The sequence below is a fragment of the Lampetra planeri genome, unplaced genomic scaffold, assembly GCF_965212315.1.
Source record: "Lampetra planeri unplaced genomic scaffold, kcLamPlan1.2.h2 scaffold_1477, whole genome shotgun sequence".
Lineage (NCBI taxonomy): Eukaryota > Metazoa > Chordata > Hyperoartia > Petromyzontiformes > Petromyzontidae > Lampetra > Lampetra planeri.
Genome location: NW_027614199.1, coordinates 1 through 22,912, shown reverse-complemented (window position 1 = coordinate 22,912; position 22,912 = coordinate 1). Strand labels below are relative to the sequence as shown.

The 22,912-nt window shown below is 41.0% G+C and overlaps 1 protein-coding gene across 1 annotated transcript; it reads left to right on the top strand.

Annotated features, from left to right (window-relative positions):
* Nucleotides 1-13,397: 13,397 nt before the first annotated feature.
* On the top strand, nucleotides 13,398-21,849 carry RAB11FIP5 (RAB11 family interacting protein 5; the record flags this gene model as incomplete). Its single annotated transcript, XM_078622361.1, has 4 exons — nucleotides 13,398-13,768; nucleotides 19,960-20,192; nucleotides 20,232-20,471; nucleotides 21,264-21,849. Coding segments are annotated over exons 1-4 (1,430 nt in total), but the record flags the coding sequence as incomplete, so codon positions are not given.
* Between the last annotated feature and the right edge of the window lie 1,063 nt (nucleotides 21,850-22,912).

Genomic DNA, 22,912 nt, shown 5'->3' with positions numbered 1-22,912 from the left:
ATAGAAAAGTCAACTTAAATGAAGCAGGAATTACATTTGTTCCAGCACCTAATTGTTTAATTGAATTTAACTAAATCAAATAGGACAAAAAGGGAAGCTGTATTCTTCATTACTGTGAGCTCACAATGACAAAAGAACTGCAAAGTAATATAGTTTTCTGCAAGATGTACAAGGTGCAAACAGTTGTATCCAGAATGAATCTGATCATTGGTTTTCACAGAGACTCTCTTTTATTTCTGCTAAAGAAGCTTTACAAGTATGTGATAACACTTGTAATTAATAATTAATCTACACCTGTAAAATAAGCGTGTATCATTAGTGCCTCTTGAAATTTGACCCTTCAAATCAAACCAGTTTTCAGTCTGCAGTCAAACTGAAGATGACAGATATTGATTTATTACTATTATTATTATTAGATTAGATTAGAATATTAGATTTTTTTTGCTGCTCATGTTTTAACCTATTTTTAACCTTCATGTGTCTCCCTTGTCTCCCAGTATCTGTCTATTAATCAGCTTTGTTCCTACAGTTTGTATTTTTTGTCCATGCCTGTATTTGTCAGGTGTTTTCTTGCGTTTCTGTGTTGGTGTGTTGTGTGTGTGTGTATAACTACCGTTGTGTCTTTTCATTTGTGTCCACCAACAGATGTTGCTACTGCAGCTGTGTACAATACAGTCATGAAACGTTAAAGGGATGAAGCGGGCAGCAAGTCTGGACGAGTCTGGGGAAAGTTAACTCCCCAATGAATACGTAACACACGAGTCAGTCATCCATGATCAATCTACACCTTAATTTCAATTAAAACAAATAAAAATAACCTAATTCCTCAACAACTAAGGTCACAACCTCGCTCTCATCATAAACCATGTGTAACCTCACTCATAACACTTGATCTTGTCTAAAATGAGCAATCCCTTTCCAGTCAAAAAGCCTTTTGCTCTTAAGGTTCTAAGCACACATGCATCCTTTCCCAACTTCTCCCCACACACACTTGAGACACTGACTGGTAGATGCACAGTGGTATGAAAATTTAAATCAGCGCTATGTGGGGTAAAACTATATTGCTGCATCCTGGTACCCATGTTAATATAGAGCAGATGCTGCAGTCAACGGTCTGGTAAACAGGGCAGAAGTGCTAACAATGCCAAGTCACTCCAGCATCCAAGAATCAACAAAACACGTCAACTTCATTTCCACACTTAAAAACATAATGCATAAATCAGAATTTCAGTAATTCATCTTCAAACTCATAATATATCAACCAGCACTCTTAAAATGTGCTGGTAAAAGTGTTCTCAGTATGAGCCATGGTCGTCAATGATGATGTCAAACTGATGCTTGTTTCATGCATCACTTGAGCTGTTACTAACCATAGGGCTGTTCTGGAACCTGCAAAGCTCCTCAAAGATCCGTGAGAACATATGTGCATTAGCTGTTCTCTACACTGACAATAAGCTCTAAACAGGCTGGTTAATAAATACTTTTGAGAAATGTGTGGGCAGTAAAGAAGCCTGCAGCGGTCAGAGTGTGTTTCTGTCAGAAAGGGGGTTACACACAAACACACACGGTCAAACTGATTAAACTTTTAATGTGCACAATAAGAAAGCAAATGTTTTTGTTTATGGACCTGCACTGAGGAAGAAAAACTGTTTTTATTTAATCTAGATGACTTGTATGTTCTTGCCTTTATGCACACAAGGCCTTGCTAATCTTGTTCTGAATCAGCCCCTGTGCATAATGAAAAGGAGCTTATCACGATGCTGGCCTCAGGGTGACGTCGACTTTCTCCATTTCTGCAGAGAATAAGGTGAATTCCACTTAAACCACGTGGCCGGCGGAAATCTCCCAGGACCCATAGGTGCCATCACTGACTGGAATGGGAACAATAACTCAGGGAGAATAAAATGAAGAGTTCAATTGGGAAGCGATTAAAATAAATAGAAGCTTTGACTAGATAAGACACATACCATTTCCTCATCTATTTAACATTCATTGAATTGAATAATCCGCTCTTATTATCGTAAATAGTCTGCATATTTACCCTGAATATGCTAATTTATGTTTGCTGCAAGCGCTCTGCGACTTAATAATTTTTTCATCAATATATGCATATCTCTGGTTTTCTCTTATAGCTATTTCTGAGGAGTGGAGAGAGGGAGGCCAAGAGACACAGTCCTATAGTGCTCATTGTTTCTGTAACTTTTCTTTTTATTTTTTGCTCTTTCCCCAGGGCCAAGCCAGTTACATTTCAATCAAAAGATTCATTGTAAAGTCATTATACCAAACTAGGCCCCGATAATTGGCTGTCATTTTGCATAGTGGTGGCACTCTGGCTTTAGGGCAAATGACTGTGGACTTATCTTTCACTTTTAAGAGAAAATAATAGACAATTTATCATCAATCTGCTCTGGGAAATAATAACAAGTTAAATGTCATTGCCTGTGTTGCACCTTACAAATAAAATTGTGTTGCTTTGGGCTCGTGCTGATCACTACCTGACCTGTGCTCTTCACGGTGACGGTGGAGAAGTTAAACGCAGGCAGCAGGGTGAAATCCTGTTGGTCTACAATGTCCTCAGCATTGCAGGAAATTACAGTACATCTAGTATCAGTTATTGAAGGGTTTGGGGTTTTAATTGGCTTTAATATGTGATTAAAAAATGACAAAAAGTAGTTTAACAAATGTTTTATTTGAAGATAAATATCAACCTCTCTGAATTTGTCTTTAACAGAGAATGAGAAAGCAACACTGTAAAAAATCATCACTTTTAACTTTTAATAGTTCTGTTGTAACAGTTCCCTGTCTGTCTCTGTTTGATCATCTTCTCACACCTGTATTTGAGGTTTGGTTATGTTCAGGCACAAAATCACATAGTCATGGTGAGCGACAAGTCATGGATGTGGTTTAAACACTTTTTCAGGGCTGGGTGTGTGCCACTCAATCTTTGGTCTAGACACCGCTATTATATTTATATATTCTATTTGTTTATATTTGTGGTAACAACATACATAAATCACTTGTTTATATATGAATCTGTATACTCAAAATCCTGTTGTTAACCACTTCATTGCCAATATTCATGCTCACAGCTGCAACTGCGACAGATGTTTTAAAGCTTCAAATGTTTCTTCTTTTGACGAAAGAGCATCGACGACCCTCCACGACCCTGCTCATGAGGGCCTCATCAGTAAACAATATGTGATAAATAGGAGAGTGAAAGGTTGACATCAGCAGAGGACGACACTCATTCCCCATTCGTTTATCGGATTAGGCTCCTGTGAGAGGACGAGGGCAGAATGACTCGTTTGGCATTCAAAGGCTACTGTGGCCCAAAGAGAGCCTGTTTGAACAGGGATCAATTATCAATCAGTCTAATAGGCGAGGACGGGAGATTACCAAGGCTATCCGAGTCGTGTTGACAAATAACCTCTGAAATCCTGTCAATGAATGCACACGGACAAACGCCTTTGGCTTTGACAGTGGTCACTGTTGAAATTCAGATTGAAGTCCTTCTCATCAGAAGATTAGTGGTGTTTATGTCTGCTCAATCATCCAACATCATTGTAGAACCCTGTTGTCATTTTAGAAGCATCAGACTGGTTCCTACAGAGGCCGTTACACCCTTGTGCACTCACAGAATACTTTTTACTTTATCAATAAATCCATTTTTAGAAATATATTTACTCATACTCTATGCATTCGAACACTCTTCATGAATTGCTTTGATATTAAGGGACGTGATAAATACTAAATGTGCAAATAAGCACAAAGTTTGTGCAACTGTTCCATGACTTCACACATCAACACAAAAGCTGGCGAGCTAGCTAGCGAACTCTTCAATGAAATTCACTGAAGTGACATTATACCGTGTAGCGCCAACACTTCACTGACTTAGCATTAGCTTTTATCACTGGATGTTTAGAAAAGCCAATGACCGCTTTCTTAGCAAAGATGTCCTTTTACGTTTTCAGCCACATCTTCGGTTGGAAGCTGACTAACTAACTAACTAACTAATGAAGATCGTTGATCTGCTTTACTTTGTAACTTTGAGTCACTTTTTCTCCATTTCTGTATCTTCCAACAAACAAACACAAAATACAAAGATGGACAGATTTATGCTTATAATTACAAAACCATAACTAATAAAATATAAATTTACTTTGAGCACTGATGAAACCGTATGGAGGAAAGTATGTAAACCTGGCATTACTTGTCCTTTGACAGGAGGTTGAGCAGAGATTTAACAATTTATCGTGAGATTATTGGTAGTGATATTATAATACAGCTATTGAAGGATGAGATCCTTCGATTGATGGGTTCTTTATTGCAGACTAAAGTGTCCATACAAAATAACAAGCATTCATACATAAAAAGAGAAAACCAAAAAGATACAAGGTACAATACTGTGCATATTAAAAGACATGTAAACTGTCTGATAGGAAGCAAATGTAGGTAAGAGGCTTTGTTGTTTGGTATTAGGTGCGGCATCCAGGTCATGAAGTTTACATCTGTTCAGAACATAGATCCAAGCTGTGAAACCATGCAACAGATGAGGATGCATCTGCCCAAATAATGCTGTTTACTGATGAATTCAGCGAATAAACCTCCCCTGCTATGGCGCTGAAAAGACCATGATAACCTCAAAAGGGATAATAAAAAGGGATTTGTCATTGTGCTGTTGTGCTCCGTCAATAGCAGTGGACAGTGTGTTGGTTTGGAGCGGGGTCAGCTGAGAGGGCAGGTTGAAGGTTGCATAGGGCCTCAGAGCGCAAACAGTCCCCTGTAATCCTGACCTTCCTTTTCTCCTGCAGCCGGCAGTTGACCGTGACAGTTAAGAACCTCTGTGACTCCTCAGGCACGTCTGGGTGGCCTCAGAGTAAAATGACCTCATACAGACAGGCTCAACGTGAGGACTGAAGAAAAGGACAATTCAGGTTTTAGATTTATATTTAAAGAAACACCAAGTACCCTGACAGCTGGGATCGGCTCCAGCACACCCGTGACCCGTAACCGGATTAAGCTGCAGAAAATGAATGAAGTACCACTTCAAAACAGGTAATAAAACTTTTCTTAACCAGCGCCTCTACTGTACTATTGTACTCTGATATTTCAGAAACACAGTTCCAAAGGCCCGGAAATGTTTTCCTGAGTAAATCCGTGACAGTTCCAAGGTACAGTCCCTGTCATGGCAATTTTCAATGCAAGGAAAGACGAAATATGTAAGTATTGACAGCCTCTTCCTCTTTCTTTTCTTTGCAAAGCTAAATCAGTGTGAAATGCTTAAGAATCTGCCTCCGTCGCCAGGCATGTATCTCCACACAGTCTCAGGCCCATGGAGGGTCATGGTGCTCTCCTGCCCTTATGACCTGCAGGGGGGTCGACGAGAGCAGCTTTACAAATCCTAAGTTTATAAAAAAACACTAGGAGAAGGTCCTCATGGGAATTATCTCAACCCAGGCAACACCAAACAGTAAATTACAGGGGGCTTACATGATTTCTGAGTTCCCCGGGGACATCAAACGGTCAGACGGACTCATCGAAAGGCTCTGTTAAACTCACTCTGCTCGCTCCACTTAGATCTGCTTCTCTCTTTTGTTCCACTGTGTTGGTTCAATCCTTTCAAGCCTGCAGGGAGGCTGTTGCATCTCTACCCCCTTTCCTTTTGCACAGTTGCATTCTCATTCTGTTTGTAAAGATGTGTTTTAAATGTCTTCTTTGTTTGTTTAGTGACCAGAGATTAAAGAAATTTAAGGAAGAGCTTCATGTAAGTTCACAATTTCATGTCGGAAATGTTCAATTTCCCTGGTTCATTACCAGCCACAAAAGTGTTGCTGCTATTTTTGTGACTCAAATGTGTCATCAAGTGTTCTGGGAGACGCTGTCTGTATTAAGACATTAACAGCTGTTTTAAGTACCTTGAGGTGATCTGAGTGTAAAAACACTCAGATCACTTCAGGACCACGACCACCACCGCTCTTGAGTAGAAAGATTTACTCTGTAAAGATATAACACGTTTTCTATGTCTGATACGTCTTCAACTCATGTATGGAGAATTTTCAGGAGCTCCCTCCTGATGTAAAAAGGTGGCCTGCATTGTCTCGGCAACAAAAGCTTGTTTGCCTGAGTGTTTTTCCCAGCTCTTCATTGAGAGAAGCCCGCACTGGGAGCAGATTAGCCTGCTTCATGGGGGATGTGACGCCCAGAGAGGAAGTATCAGAGGAGGACAAACACAAGGACAAATTATCTGGCCGTCATTTAATATTCAGCACAGAGAAGCCGACAGCAGGAGGTGAAGTGAGATTTCCATCCCGTTTTCCCCTCATTCTGGTCTGTTACTGAGAGGATTGCCGGGCTTCTTTTTGAGCATTAAGTTTCAGTAAGACAGTGAGTACAAACACGACAATTATTATCTTTCTTGAAGTATATCAAGATTACATGCAGAAATATACCAGTGTTTTATCATAATGCTTTAAAAAATTCAAATAAGCAAATATACATGAGAGACCACAATGAAATGAAAACATCACACAAGATTCCTCTGATCCAAACAGACACATCATCCTCGTCCCTTAAAGTAAAGACATCTATGTTCCCTCTCATCCATCTCATTTAAACAATATTAAATCAAAAAGTAAATGTTTTTATGGTCTCAGAAATTATATGTTTATCCTGCCCTTTGTGTTTGACCCACAATTGGTATATTTTCACAAAAGGCTAATTTTCACTCCACACATTATGTTTTAATTTCGTTGTAATTTCGAATAAGATGCTTTATTTCAAAATTACAAAAAGTTTGTTTGATCCACCTAATGGGCAGAAAACGTCTCAAACACTTAAACGCCCTTGAAATTAAACAGAAGATTAACTGGAAGAACTTGACAATATTTATTTAAGATTTTTTTTAAAAAACAAAAAACATGAGCGTCAACTTACATGCAATGATTCCTACATATAACCAGCAAAACTGAAGCGAAAGTTTGGCTCTGAATGACATCTAGGCTTCACACATCAAAAAATCCCTTCCCTTCACACTTAGCGTTTGTTTCCGCCCGATAGATGGCGACAGACACACAGATATTAAGACAATAGTTCAGCTCTAAGACGCATCACCACTTGCATCTCTTGCAATCTGCAGATTTGTGTAAACTATCTCAAAAACATGAGTTTTAGGGAAAAAATTAACAAGATGATTTATTATTATTATTATTAGTTCTATTTAATGACAAATAACAAACGTGATAAAGTTCTGCTGAATTCAGAGTCGACGTAACGTCCTCTGCGGAGTGATTGACAGGTGCTGAGGTCAGACCGAGGCTCTTTCCCACATGGCCCTCAGCCGCAGTTTAGCAGATAATTAAAATATAAATCAGACAAAGACCACTAAGTCTCTGGTTAAGCGTTACAAAGGGAGAGCCCACATCCCCAGAGCTGGTAAACCAACACCGTATTATTGAGGCCACAAAGAAAAACACGCTGCCAGCTGTTCCACACAACTGTTGGCGGCGAAACGCTGCCGTCCGCGGGAGACGCGCTGCGTTCAGGTCTGTGGGAACTATGGGTCTCATCCAACATTAGATAAGATCTCAAACAAACCTAATTTTTTATTTTTGGAAGCGATTTGCTGTTCACATTTGTGGGTTGTTTTTTTTTTGCCTCTCCATGATCAGCAAATGTAACATTAAGAGACTTTCTGCTGACGTTATGTATTGGCACAGCTTAGACTGGCCTATTTTTTTTATACAACTTTGTATAAATATTACCTAAAACTTAACCTTCTCTGTTTACTTTTATGGTTTTTTCGATGGGCATTTGAACGCAGCAGCCCTTCATTGCAGGCTGGAATCTGCTTCTCTGAAGGCTTCATGGCTGGTGGCGCTGAATTAATCCCCTGTGCTGTTTGGCAGGATAACACTCATCTTCTGTCAGACACACAAATACGATACGAATTTCCCTGTTTAAAATTTAAATAAAGTCCTGAAGCCCTTTCTCCTGATCATGGATACAATTGTCAATTAACTGTAGGTGTAAGGGACCATGTGCACATTAAACATTAATGTCATTTATTTTTAGCAGCAATAGTTTCCCATCTGAACAAAAACACTGGTTTAGTTTTAAAGCACTGAATACATGGGTTCAGTTGCTATCTAACTGCTATTATATGCTATATGCAGCTATTATTATTGCTATGTATTGCTATATGGCACAAAACACTTTGGTTTAAAGCTAGAAGACCTGTTCGTTAATAGAATATCTGTAATCCCACCGTGTTAGTCAGAAACAGCTACAAAACATTTTTTGTTGACAAAGATGCATGGTTTGCTGAAATGGTTCATACTATTTTGTGCTTGTGACTGTGCTTGAGCTGAGTGGGATAAATAACATATTGCAATGGACACTTTTCATTATCTTAAATCACTTTGTCATGAGGTTCTGACATGATGTGATGGGACATGTGTTTACAGACAGTCACAGCTGTTTTAGGCCTTAGAATCTGGGTTGACGAGAGTGACATGTACGAGACAGGAGCACTGGCATTTCATTACGTTCATCAGGGGTGACAAAGTGAGCCCTGATTAGGTTTCTAATTACCCAGTTTAAACTCTAAGTAGGCCATTTGCACTCTGGTGCTTGAACTGGATCCATCTCAGGCCTCATATATCTATTTCTCTTGGCTCCACTGTGTGTGTGTGTGTGTGTGTGTGTGTGTGTGTGTGTGTGTGTGTGTGTGTGTGTGTGTTTGTTGGGGGCAGCTGCTGTCCCTTATTGTCTACCACAGTCTGTTTATACGTGTGTGTTCAATCACGGTGCCCCATCGTGCACATGGATTAGCTGTGGTTATGTAACAGCTGTTGGTGTCAGCCTCCGATATGAATCTATGAGCCTGATCAGTGGATGATTGACAGCTCACCTCCCAGAATAGATGAGAAATAGCTGAGGTGATGAGAGCCTCTTGTTCTTCACAGGGCTTTCTATAGGAATCTGTCGTGGTCATGATTGGCAGGGATAATATCTTAATAAGGCAGATTAGCTTGTCAAAAAAATACTGCTTAACATTTAGCCTCTCATTTGTGCATGTTAGATGCCTTTGTGGCTTTCAAATACGTTTTGTCCCGTGTGATTAGACCAATGTAGGCAGACAGATTCTTCTGCATTGCATTAAGCAAGACGTTAGATGTTATTTGTAACCAATAACCTTTTTGTATTATACGACGCAGGATAAAGGTCACTAAAACAAACATAGTGAAATTAAGTTCCGATTTTTTTCCTTTATTCTGAAACTCTCATTCAAGTAAAATAAATTATTGTTGGGAGTAAAGTGAAGATAAACTTAGAAAAAAAAGCTTAAAAAATAATTAAAAAAATAGAAAAAACCCTAACATTTTAGGGGCATTATTTATCTTCCATAGATTGTAATACATAGAGTTTCAGGCATTTGCCAAACACAATATCCTTTTGATGAATGGTTCTGAATGCATGCATATCCGTCACACTTAAGTATTTATCTTTAATTTGTCCTGTTTTAATGCATACATGGTCTTCCACACATTAGAAACTAATTTGTGTCCTAAAACCTATAACAATGATGGTCCAAATATTGCTCATATACAAATACGTTCTCTACTTATCCAGAATAGTCCACTCTGAATATATGAAATATATTGAAATAACCAAGAATCCACACCGCTCTTATAGAAGCAGCAAACTAGAGACTTGTTCGGTCCTGCTCATATGTTAACGTCTTTAACATCCAACAGAGCAAGAAAAAAAATCATCTAAAAAAATTGGGGGTCAAGCTGGACCTCAAATGGAAAGGATTAAACCACAATCTAAGTAATAAGTTGCAATCTTGTTTCATGGTAATGGTGTAAAGTATTCCTCAGATGATGCTCACACTGACAATCATGAGTTTAGCCAGTGGTTGTGTTTTCTTGAGATGCACAACAGAGGGCGCCGCAGGATCCAACTGGCAGCACAATTACAGCTTTTCAGGCAAACACGTTAACACGAGTTCACAGACAGAGTTCTGCAGAGGAAAGGTAAGCAAACAAACAAACAAACAAAAAACTGCCAGTGTAATCCAGGTTTCACATTTATCTGACACACATATTACTCATGAAGCCCTAAAACTAGTAACCTCTCAGGTGAAAATATAAATTTACTATCTCATTGCTGTATGTATGATGATGTATGTGTGAATATAACCAACGTGAAACCTGATGTGCTGATGCAGAAAATATTCAATACAACCTACATTTAATAATTTAATCATTTTATTTCTTAAAAGTAAAATGAATCAAAACCACCATTTCTCATTGCTCTAAACACATAGCTGTTTAAACTTTTGTTTGATGTTTTTGTGAATTTCCAAGTACTTTTTTAATTGGCAATGCTGACTGATGGCATCTTGAGAGCCATAATATCTTAAATATTACTCAAGAATGTAATAAAATTATCATGTGGTTGCATTCATCCGTCTGTCTATGCAGATAAATATCAGTCAAGCAGACAGAGAAAATGTATGCATTAAAAGGAGAATAAATGCTGTCAGAAAGAGAGACAAAAAGAGACATAGTCAAAAATTTCCTGTAACACTTCCATCTTTCATGGATGCCAAGATTTGCCAAGAGGCTCAACTTGGCACCTTCTCATTTATCTCCACTTCAGAGCCAATCTGCTGACTCAGTCTTAACCTGAGTGGAAAATCTCAAGTGCTTCTGTCAAAATACCCACAAAGAAATCCCCACAATGAAAGAAAGACCTCTTCCTGTCAACACCAATTAACCCAAGTCATATTTCATATGTGGGTAGCAGATCAAAGCTGTAACAAATTTGCTGTGTGATAAGTCATACCCTGTATAGACACACTGTCCAATGCATAGGAACTAAGATATACAGTGAACACCAGTGCAGCTGCATTATCAGTTAAGTGAATGACTTTCTGACATGAGTAAATAATGTATCTACACAAAGGACCGCACTATTGTGATATTTTTAAGAACATCACTTGGAAGCAGGTGAGTGATTATTGTTTTTTTGTTTCTCCATCTGGATGCCATTACTGTGTAAATGAACACATGGGGAACTTTAATTACAAAGGAAATTAAATTCATTTGCTCTTTAAATCCCAATGAACAGGACCAGTTTTAAAGCATAAATACAGTTTCACATACGAGCTGTGTTCAGCACACACACACACACACACACACACACACACACACACACACACACACACACACACACACACACACACACACACACACAGTTCCCAAGAGTAGCCAGCTTTCATTTCATTCATACACAATGTGTATGGGGATCCATCAATACGGTGTGTTAAATGGTTTTAAGATTAATTTGTTTCACAAGCATCTGTGTCAAATTGATAGCATAAAAAGGTAAAAAAAATCATGTTTCTGAATTCACACAAGGACAAGAAGGGTGAGTGTGAGCTGAAAAAGTGTCCTCGAAACATTGAGACAAATGTTAAAAAATGTAAAAAATCAATCAGAAAATGACACTTCAGTGTTTATTAAGAACACATAAGATGAATATAACATACTGTAAGATACTGACAAAACTGAATTGTTCATTATATTAAAATGGTCTACCCCCCTAACTTACTCCAACTTCTCCAGGAGCCAATGCTAGTTTGCAACAATGCAAGAGCACATGCTAGCACACCAGCTAATTTGGTGAGCATACACTCTTCATTAAATATCCCCCCCCAAAAAAACACACACACAAGTGAAGTGTAAAGGATCATTGTGTAGGTTCAGTGCACATATTGTGGACAAGTTCAAGATTGCAACCAGGATTTCCAAACGTATAAAATAGATTATAGATTAAGGTTATAGCTAGATATGTTTTTCAAACTGCGTCATCTCATTTAGAATAAGCATAAAATCAATCCTGATGATCCTCATACAGTAAATTACTTCATTAGCATTAACGAAATGATCAGCATCCAGTTTAATGACTGCATCCCTGAATTTCACTGGCATGTAAAGGCCACTGCAGACCACAGATTCCAAGCACAACAACTTACCACGTGCACCTACATGCATCCATTTGCAATGAACAGTCCAGTTCGCACTGAGGTACTAAGCTGCCACCACTGATTGTGACCTCATGTAAACTACAGACCTGGGTGTGTTGTGACGAGCTGTAAAGCGTAGCAGCACAACAAACCCACCGGAGAACTCAGCTCTTCTTATCTGTGAATTTCCGTGACGCATACTCTGCCATTTGTCTTTGTGATTTTGTTAGCATAGCATTTCAGTGTACTGTTGTGAAGACATGGTTGTGCTTCAAAATGATTTGTTAGGGCATATTCCTTGTCCTCCTTTCATAAGTTAGCATGTTTGTAGCTATATATGTCACACAGTCAGACATGCCCCAAAGTGGGTTAGGGTGAGGTCAAATGTCACTGATTCATTGACACTTTGTGTTGGTGAAGGTTTGTGCTATATTCATGCTAGCACCCTTTGGAGTACCAAAACTACGCCACTATTTGCAGTTTGGAAAACGATTAACAGTTACTGAAAGCTATTAAGTTGCACTCATTGCACTTACCGTAATTACAGAAACTTGGATATGAAGAGCAACTCATTGACAGCAGAAACCGATCGATGTTTTTTTCCTTCGTCTTGCGCCTTCTTCTCACCAGGCAGGGGCACCGATTGTCTCAGCTTTCAAGTAACCGTTTAACGTTTCCTGAATAGTCACGTAATTATGGTACTCCAGAGTATGCTAGCATGAATGTATCAACAGCGATACCGTCGATGTTAAAGGGTTAACATTCATATTATGAGATATTAGTATTTTCAGAGTTCATAACTTCACATTGAGGACATGTACCAATGAAAATGAGTATATATCAAGTACATACGGTGTAAGGTATTTGTTAAAAAAATGTGGGGGGTTAAAATGAAAACGTAATCCAGGCACAGAAGCCATTAACATACACAGATGTTTCCGTTTTTGTGTTAAATTGCTCATAGAAAGCGGAAATGTCGCACCATATATTTAAGCGGATAATTCTACCCGTGTATCTGCTCTGTCGTCCGGCACATGTTCTGAGTGTTGTAGCGTCGCACAACTTCCTCGTCCTGCAAAAGCAGGAGGATGGAGGCGTGACGTTGCTGCCCGCAGAGAGGCCCCATTCGGCAGGAGGAGCGAGGCAGGACGCCGCCGCCGCCGCTGCAGACTGCTGCTAGACACAAGGCTCAAAACAACCGGCTTACGAGGAAACTTTGCACAGACGACAGACGGAACACAGGCCATAATGCGGCACCGCCCGCCGACGCCGGTGCTGATGTGACTGTCCACACCCAGAGCAGGGAGGAATTGGCGACACCACCCCGGTTGCTGCGCCTCGTCACGTCGGCCTGGAGGGGGACATGTCCTCGCCAAACGAGGACCAGAAATGGTTACCGACACACGTCCAGGTGACGGTGCTGAGGGGCAGGGGATTACGTGGCAAGGGCAAGCACGGCACCAGCGACGTGTACGCCATCATCCAGCTGGGGAAGGAGAAATACTCCACCTGCGTAGTGGAGAAGACAACGGATCCAGAGTGGAGGGAGGAGTGCTCCTTCGAGCTGCAGCCCGGCGTGCTGGAGGGCAGCGGGCGGAGCGGCTACTCACCGGGGTGCAGGGAGCTGGTCCTCACCGTCATGCACCGGGCGCTCATCGGACTCGACGTGTTCCTCGGACAGACGGTCATCCAGCTCGATAAAGTCTTTCACGATAGCAGATGCGCGAAAAATCAGTAAGTTCATCGGTGGGATAGTTTGTGTGTGTTTCAGATATGGGCTGGCGTGTAGCTTCATGTGCAGCATCAGTTTTCCCATGTCCTTTGAACTCATCAGGGTGTTCCTCTCTTTCCCAGTGTTTTTGTTCTGCTTTAGTTTCAACCCTGTTTGTTGTGAGGGACACAGCTGTCAGTTCTCTGGTGCTGCATCAGGGCCCTGCAGACACACCCTCTCCCTCCCTCCTCTCTCAAAGCTTCAAGACTCACCCCCAGAACCCAGACCTTCTAGAATCCTCACCTCCTCCTCCACCAGTCTCATTTGTTTTGTTGATGCCTCTCAAACTGTTGTTTCCCTGTGGCCCAGGCATGTTGTGGTCCAGGGGGATTACAGCCTGCCCCAATTCCAGGGATTATTACCTAACAGTTTCATGATTCCAAACCTCTGAGGTATTTTTAGCATGTTGTTTCACATAAGCACAGACTGTGAAGAGATGCAGTAAATATTTGATGCAGCCTAGTCTTATGTTTGCCCAATCTTTTACTGAACTTTCCATATGTCCCTTGTTGAACTGAATCAACTTTTGATGAACTTCGGTGCGCCCACAAGTTTCTGGTATCATCCTACTAGCTTCCCGTGAGGTTTGGTGTGATAAAGGGAGATTTATATAACATATTTCTCTTGCATGTCATTGATGCTATTATTGATTGTTGGTCCATGTTAGATCAAATATAAACAATTTTTTTTTATCAACAAGCAACAAGCATTTATTAAACCTCCCGGTCATTTTTGGTACAGGTTTACCAACAATAGTTTCTCTTTCATAGGCCATCTTTTCTGACTAATCTGACACTCACACTGTTGAGGGTCAGTTGAATATTTTGGCCAGATGATGAGCACATGTTTGACTACCAGTCTGACCCGACTGTTCTTTCACTCGGATAGACCCGTGAATATGAGACGAAAGGGGAACCAGTCTGCTCCTGAGGGCCTGGCTAGAGCTGGTCACTTGAAGGTTAGAGTCAGCTGGTGACAGTGATGTGTCAGCAGTTTGGAGTCTTTGGTACATTCAATGATATTCAGTGAATCTCGACTGATCAATACCAGGACTCCCTGAGGCAAACAGTGTCAGTACAGTTAAACTGTTTTTTTGATAAACTAGTCTAGATGGTTTATGATCAGTGCAGCTTGTCGCATCATCTCAGGTTACTTAGAAGTTGATTTGCACTTAACTAATGATCCTTTATGAACTCTGGTATTTTAGGGAAGTATTGTCGATAGTGATATTTGCACTTAACAAATATCAGACATGGCCGACCCTCACAGGAATTGGATCACACAATTATTTAGAAATGATTATTTTGATTTATGATTACTATCCCATGCTGATGCGGCTTAAAAATGTAATAGATTAACTCAGGTCCCGACGGTAATTATAGTGTCCAAACGGAATGATGTGGACAACAATAAATTGAAATCGTAAATAAAAAAAAGCGGCATGGTGAGAAAAGGCATACCCCCAATCACAAATAAACAGACAATGTAGCCTGTCACTCACAAAGAAAGTACGTAAAGTCTGCATATGACAAACAGCTTAATCTTGGAAGACTATTGAGAGCTGCACCTTACCCCTCTTGATCTTTGTACACACGCTTTCCACATCAACCCGCAGCCCAGACACAGGATGCATTGGCCATGATGTCTTTGCATGTTGTTTGCAGTCTATGTTGATTCCAGGAAAGGTGGGCGTTCAGGGTGAATTTCCCGAAAGCCTGTCAGAGGAAAGCTGCAAAAACTGACAGATCAGCACATTGGGGACCAAAAAGAAACAAGCAACACATGCTAATAAGAAAAAATATGTAATTTTTGTGATGCACTTTGCTGACTGTTGAACCGTTTTGCCTCATCATAATAGGTCTCCAAGCGGATCATTGAAAGTTGTTTCAAGCTTTTTTTCCCCGCATATCAGGGATTGTCCATGGTTTGGGTTGGGTGGATGTTACGGTGCTGATTCACCATGTCAGATTTTTATAAACCCTTTGGATTGCAGTCTCACGCCTGCTACATAACGCTGTTATTTAGAAACCTGTGATGTTGTCGAAGGCCTGAACTGAATGAGAACTGAATGCCCATCTGCTGAGCAAGACAGACCAAATTTCTGTGAGTAGCCAGCAGACTCTAAGTAGCATCAGCCTGGAGGAACCATGGACATTATGGACATGACATGGACGTTATAGGTTATGTAACCCTGTGAACTCACAAGTCCTAAAAAAATTCACAAATCCTGTGTCCATTTATAAGATGAAATAGGATTTATTGGTGTAATCTTATTTTCCTGAGTCAAACAGCAAATATCCCATCTGGCATAACAAAAGAGTGAAGGAAAGGGAGAGATGCTTTTACACAGCAGCCTAAAATTTACCTTAAGTTAAACATAAGTTGCTGGACACAGAGCTAAGGTATTTAATATACCCTCATATGTTCATGCCATTCCAGCAGGTCATATCAGTCTTACAATGACAATGGCTGCACTTCAAAGCCTGAATGGACATGTTATCGTATTTATCTGCAAATGTATGTTTGTTTGTGTTGACTAGGTTACTAGGAAGTATCGGACTTTCTTTCTTTCTATCAGATCTCTCAGATCACGAATGTTTGCTAGAGGATATTGCTTTTGTGAAGCCATTAAAAGGAAAGTAGGTGGTGAGTGTAGAACACATCACATCCAGATGTGGAATGTTGGTTCGGGGTGTTGGTACCTGTCTGGTATTTGTGCTGATGGGGCAGGATGTCAGGCCACACCATCACCCAGTCCTCCCCCAAATTTGTGAAGTCCACCCAAATACCTCACATTTTCTCAAGGCTGCCGTATATATATCAAAATGTCTAAATCATGCTCAGATGAGAATGGACCGTAGTTCTTTGCAGGCTGTTCACTGCAGTCTACTTGGACCTTGTGAAGGCTCTGTTCTGTCAAATCAGCATGTTGAATCTGTGGTGGAGGCAGTTTGGCAAGAAACAGCTCTATGCCTGGCTGGCTCAGACATTTCATCCTTTTTGAAAGAACATTTATTTTTATCAAAATGTGACATTCATGAGTTCCAATTATTTGGACTTGCTGACGTTAATGGGAAGATTTCCAAACCCAGATCAAAATCTGCGTTAATAAATATTTTAGGGCTTTTTACAGGGGAGTAACCTATATTATTCTATTAGTTAAAAAGATATCTTATGTGGTGGGTGTTACAGTTAAGATGTGCAAATATCTGAAGGTGATTGATGAATGTTTGGTGATTAAAGATGAACGTGGACTCCTAAATTCTGTACTTGACAAGAACCCTATGCCCTTGAGTTTTACTACCGAGCCTCATCTGTCTGGCTTGGACACCCAGGCTGAAGAAACCCAGCAGACATAAAATACACTGATAGCCTACTTGTGAGGAAATCTCCACCTTGAAGGGTGGTTTTGATGCACTGTGTTGTTCCCTGGGAAGATTTAGACGTCGTAAGCTGAAACCTAGAATTAGGTGAGCTAGTGGAAGACAACATGTTCCTCTCCACACCTCTGTGGCTCAGGGAGGGGATGTGGAGATGTCTTGCTGCAATGGGGTGGAGTGGAGTGATTTCCTGTTTGTGTATGATGGGGAAGCAGATATGTAGTTATGCTCTGCAGCTTTGGAATGAGATTGTTTTATGATAAAAAAAAAAATGGACACGCACACACAAAATGCAGGCAGAATGTTTGGGACATTGGGATGGCACATAAAAACTATTTTATTATGTGCATATGGTTAACTATACTGGTTTCTGTGTGGGATTCTTATCCCTCTTGGTAACAGCCTGTTCTCTGCCTGAGCATGTGGGCTTGAAATGTGGGCTGCTGCCTTTTGTCTGTGTTGCAGTTTCTGTATTTAGCCATTTTACTTGCATTCAGATGTGGTTTTCCTGGACATATTCATGCTTCACATGACCCATAAATAGGGTTTGCATTATTTTCAAAAGTAAAATACTCTGTACTCTCACAAGAATAGTTTTAAAAATTTTCAAGTCACTTATTTTCTTGGCAGGATGTGATTGTGTAACTATACTCTCTGCATCATTTAAACTAAAATCTAACCACACAAACGGAAATAAGATACACACATTTTGCTCTGTAATCTTACTGAACAACAAAAGTTCAGGTTCGAAGGGAGAACAGTGGCTTAAATTGCGATCTCTGCATGGTTGAGTGGTTAAGGATGGTTAGCAGAGGTTTGCGCAGAGGTTTGCATAGCTCCTTGCTGTGGTGTTTGGAATGTGAACCCCACCTTGGCTACAGGGAGTTGCATGCCGTGTAAGAGGGGCGTCTGATACTATTGTTAGAGAGTTGGTGTGAAACTCAAACCTGAACCTAAGAGGCGTTTTAGGGAGAAGAACTTGTCTTAAGTTGTATAACAAGAAACTTCCCAATATTTTTTTTTTATTCTCAGATCCCTAAAAATAAAACTTACATTTCTCTGTCAGTGGCATTATGCAAGTAAAACATATTATACCACAGCTTATGATTCATGTTTCATGAATTACTCCTGTTAATGCGACAATCACTGAGAGTCCTGTGGGCTCCACCTGGCATTGAATGTGACTCTCTGAGTTACTTTACGAGTTGGCTGGTCGGCAGCAGGATGATGGTTCCATAATTGCCTGTGTGATGAATTAAATGACTTGCTATCTTCCTCTCCAGCAAACAGTCATGTTCGTGAGTTCTGCCAGGAAACCAACCTGTATCTCTTCCTACATAATCTACTTCACGGAAATGTAGTTTAAGGCTGTAGTTTGCTTGATTCTGAATAACTGTTGACTACCTGGCAGTTATTGGGGTTTATATCCAGCTAGTGTTCCAAACTCCTGCTCCACCCAACCAGGACAAAATATGATTTTACCCAACAGCATTTAAATGTTACTTAACATTGTAAGTAACAACCAGATGCTAATACTCCCAACAATGTAATTTTTATGTTGAATAATTTAGCAATAATCTCACCATGCTGACTTGTATCACTGTTTAACGCTGTTTAGCTAATGTGATAAACCTTACATGTTGAATATACGTGCTAACGTTAGCTGGTAGCCAATGCTATGCAGCAACTTGCTAATGGCTAGCCTGATACACACCTTATAAAATAGCTAATACTGAAAGTGTTTTGTTTTTATTTACATGTCACATGTAGCCATTTTTCGTCAGTCTGAAGCAAATGTGAAGAACATGTGGGAACACCACATTGCTCACTTTAGTTGAGCATAATATGTGTGATATGATGTGAGGATAATATGTGTGCAAGTGTGTACCTCTCTGCTGCATGATACTGCAGAGCAACTGAGAAAGTCAATGTGGTGTGAAAACAGCTATATGACACTAAATCTATGGATAAATGCAGCTTTTAGTCCTAATTTCGTCATCAGTGGCATCGAGTGTCAGAAACATGTTTAAAAGGGGAATTTGTTCTCACTTGCATCTTTGTTCTAAATCAGTTACGGCAGAACAGATGAGACTTTCCATGAGTCACGGTGCGGTCAACTTGTTGGCACTGTTCCACCCACTTGTATGCAGCGTTTTTACGAAACGCTCCAGCTCACTCACAGAGGGAATTTACCATAGTTTTTTTTTTTTTCAGCCATCATCTTCTATTTTTACTCAAGACAGTTACTGTTGTACGTCCTTGTTCCTGCTTAGTAGTTCTGATGATAAAAACAAGAAACCCCTTCAGCGTATTGTGTGTCAATGTCTGACCACACATAGGAACACACTCATACTGTTTGGGGGCAGATTACCCCCATTGTACACAAAAATGCAGCCATTCACAATGTTCCATGACCTCAATCATGCTGACCTATGTTCTGGAGAGTTTTTGGCCACTACAACTTGCATTTAGTTGTTGGGTGTGTTAATAAAAATGTTAGAATTTGTACTTCTGCCTGGGCTTTGGTAGAACTTGGTTCCAGATGAGTTAAAGATCAGTGCTTGTTCTTTGTAGAACATTCCCTGCTGATGTCTAGCTCGGCAGCAAACCCCCAAACTTCTCCCAAGATGCAGGTAAGAGTGTGTCGACTACTCTGGCATGCGTGTGCTTTCTGAGTGTTTTTAACCTGGGAGTGATGAAGACGACTGTAAAAAGAGAAAACTACTGGAAACCTCACGTCCTCCGACTAACCATCATGGTTACAATTCTTTCAGGTGGTACCGGCTCCACTCCAAGTCGGGGAAGAAGGAGAAGGAACGAGGAGACATTCAAGTCACCGTTCAGTTCACCCGCAACAACTTGACAGCCAGCATGTATGACCTGGTCATGAAGGAAAAGGGCACATCCACATTCAGCATGCTGAAGGAGCGTCTGAGGGGAAAGAGGAGATCCAGTGATGAGGACTCCTCATCCGCCATCCTTCCCAGTGGCTACGGGTCCTTGCACCGTATGCGCCAACGTCTGCCCAGTGATGGAGGTGGCGAAGAGGATTATGAAGACGATGAAGGAGGCGAGGCCCGGCGAAGCAAGATGAGAACTTTTTTCCTGAGGGGGAAATTGAGGAAGTCATCCGATACACGCTCCAGCACATCACTGGGCTCAGAGAGCAGCGAGTCGTCATCCCGAGGGGGGAGCCTCAGTCCCACAGCCGGCATCAGTGTGGTGGTTTCCGACCTTTCCAACTCCCCCAGTAACAGCAGCAACCTGACGGTAGACAACAGCCCAGGTGAGAATGACCGGGAAACTAGAATCCCTGCACATTTACGTAGTTGCATAATACTGGTCAGCAATTCCTTCAGGTTAAGGTTCCGCCCCCCCAAGTGAAATGTTTTCAGACAGTCCTTTGCTTTTACTAACTTAAATCATCACTGTGTTCTATTTATATGTAAAGGCCTCTACATTTAGCCTTTGCTAACTGGGACACCTAAATGGAATAGTGCCATGGTTAATATAATTAGTTACACCTGAGGTTCAAGTCATAAATGTCTGCTGTGCAGAATTCCATTTCAGCTTCAGTGTATCTCAGACATGTTTTTAATGAAAAATCTCTTCATCCAAATAAGTGACTAATAATAATAATAATACATTTTATTTATAAGGCCCTGTCCCTAATGTAAATGTGAGATTGACTGCGTCTATAAAAGAAGCTGCATCTGTGTGTCCACTATAAAAAATAATGCATAGGGGCGGAGCAGTACATCAGTTTACAGTAGTAGTACAGTTGTAGTACTGTATGAATAGAAATCATGTTAGCTTAGTCATTCTGAACGTAATAATGGTGTTTCGTTTCGGCTTGGCTTCTGTTTCACATAAAAGAAAAAAAAATTTGCATTATACCAGGTTGACCAGTTCTGTCTTGCTGTGATGAAATATTGACACTTATAAGGTTTTATCGCTCTGTTTCAGCTGCCTGCAAGTTAGATTAATAAAAATTAGCAAAATCATTTATCACCTGAATCTTTTTTCCATTTCTACTCTCTATTGCTTTTAATTTCCTCCTCTTCCCTCACTTTTGCAGAGCACACAGCAGACACGTCACCCAAGTCTTCCTCTCTGATATGCGAGTTCGGTGATGAGCCGAGTGAGATCACCATTGCAGTGCCTCAGCTCACTGTTTGCGTTAATGGAAGCCACGCGAACAATGTCCAGTCTCTGGACCCAGGCTCAGGAAAACCAGTAAGTTCTTTAGGCCTGGGACTGTTGCAGAAGACTTTGCCTCTCTCCATGTCACTGCAGAACCTTAGCCCTCGAGCTCCCACAGCCCTCCCTGAAGGCACTGTTGGCGATGGACGCCGCTGGTCTTTTGACAAACCTGGGGATGAAGAGAAGGCTGCCATAGCAGCGGCCCTTGAGAAAAGTGGCCCCATGCTGGGTGAAGAGGATGAATTCCCCGGACAGACGGCTCAGCTCAAGGCCCCATCCTCTTCCTCCTCAGTGGAGTCGGAGAGTCAAGGGAAGAAGCAGAGGAGGAACCTGTTCTCCCATGGGATGAGTGAATCTGCGGGGAAAGGGATGAGCCAGTCCGGTGATGAGACTGTTCCAGCTCCTGCAGCCACTGAACATAAGGGATGGTTTGGATCGAAGGATTCACACAGCAAACCCAGGTGAGAAGCACACTAATCATTGGCACGCCAGCAGTTAGAGCTGGGTAGAGACCAGTTGAAGGGATTATACAGTATATCTCATCTGGGCTGAGAACATCTTGTGGAGTGGCGATTGTTACTGAACAGGATGTCTTGGGTCACCTGACCCCCACCCACATGATGACTTGACGCGCTTGTTACAGATGTATTCTGAGCCTTTATCTTGACGTTGTGTGTATCTACATGGTAAAACATGTGATCGATCCATTGGGCAGTTACCTGTGTAAAATCCCCACCACCGCAAAAACCTACAGATTCAGTTTCAGTGACTTTGCAAAAAAAAAAATATATATATATGGAAAATGTTTTACAGTTGCCTGCTTTCACTTTCTTGCTTAACATTGTAGTGGTTTCAGAAATGTTGGTTCCCTATTGGATTATGGAAAGGTATAGATGCATATTTCAGAGTCCTTCTGTTACTTTGCCTTTTGTGGTAGCTTGTTTAACTTGACAACTGGGTCCTGAAATAAGATGGTGGGAAAGGAAGCAATGGCAGCTTGGTGATGCTGTGAGACAGAGCTTTCTGTTCTCTTTGTTTATGTTATTTCGAGGTGACAATCCTTAAATTCTGTTGGGTACCAGCAGTCTTCAATTTGGATTTCAAGTGTGAGTAGTTGTAACTATGGTTACAGCATGTCTCTGCAGTGCAGATGGGGCGGGGAGCTGCTCGTCAGACATCAGCTGTCAACATCGTTGTGTGGGTCAATATCATGTGAATGTTAATGATGACGTTAGCAGGTGTGTATGGGTGTTTCCCACTCTTAACACAAGCACATTCACTCTTTCAGTGCATCAGAATACTGGAGGAGTGATGCGTGGGAACATATGTTACATTTTCACACACTTTGAGCAAAAACAAATATTGTACAGATAAGCACATGTTTATTTCAAGGGGGTTAGCATTTTTGGACTGTACTACACTGAAAACCTCACTGCCAGTTAGTTTACATTTCCCCAGCCTACACATGCTCACTAGATTCTTGGGGAACGAACGCCAAGTTGGCACCAGTTGCAGAGTCGTCAC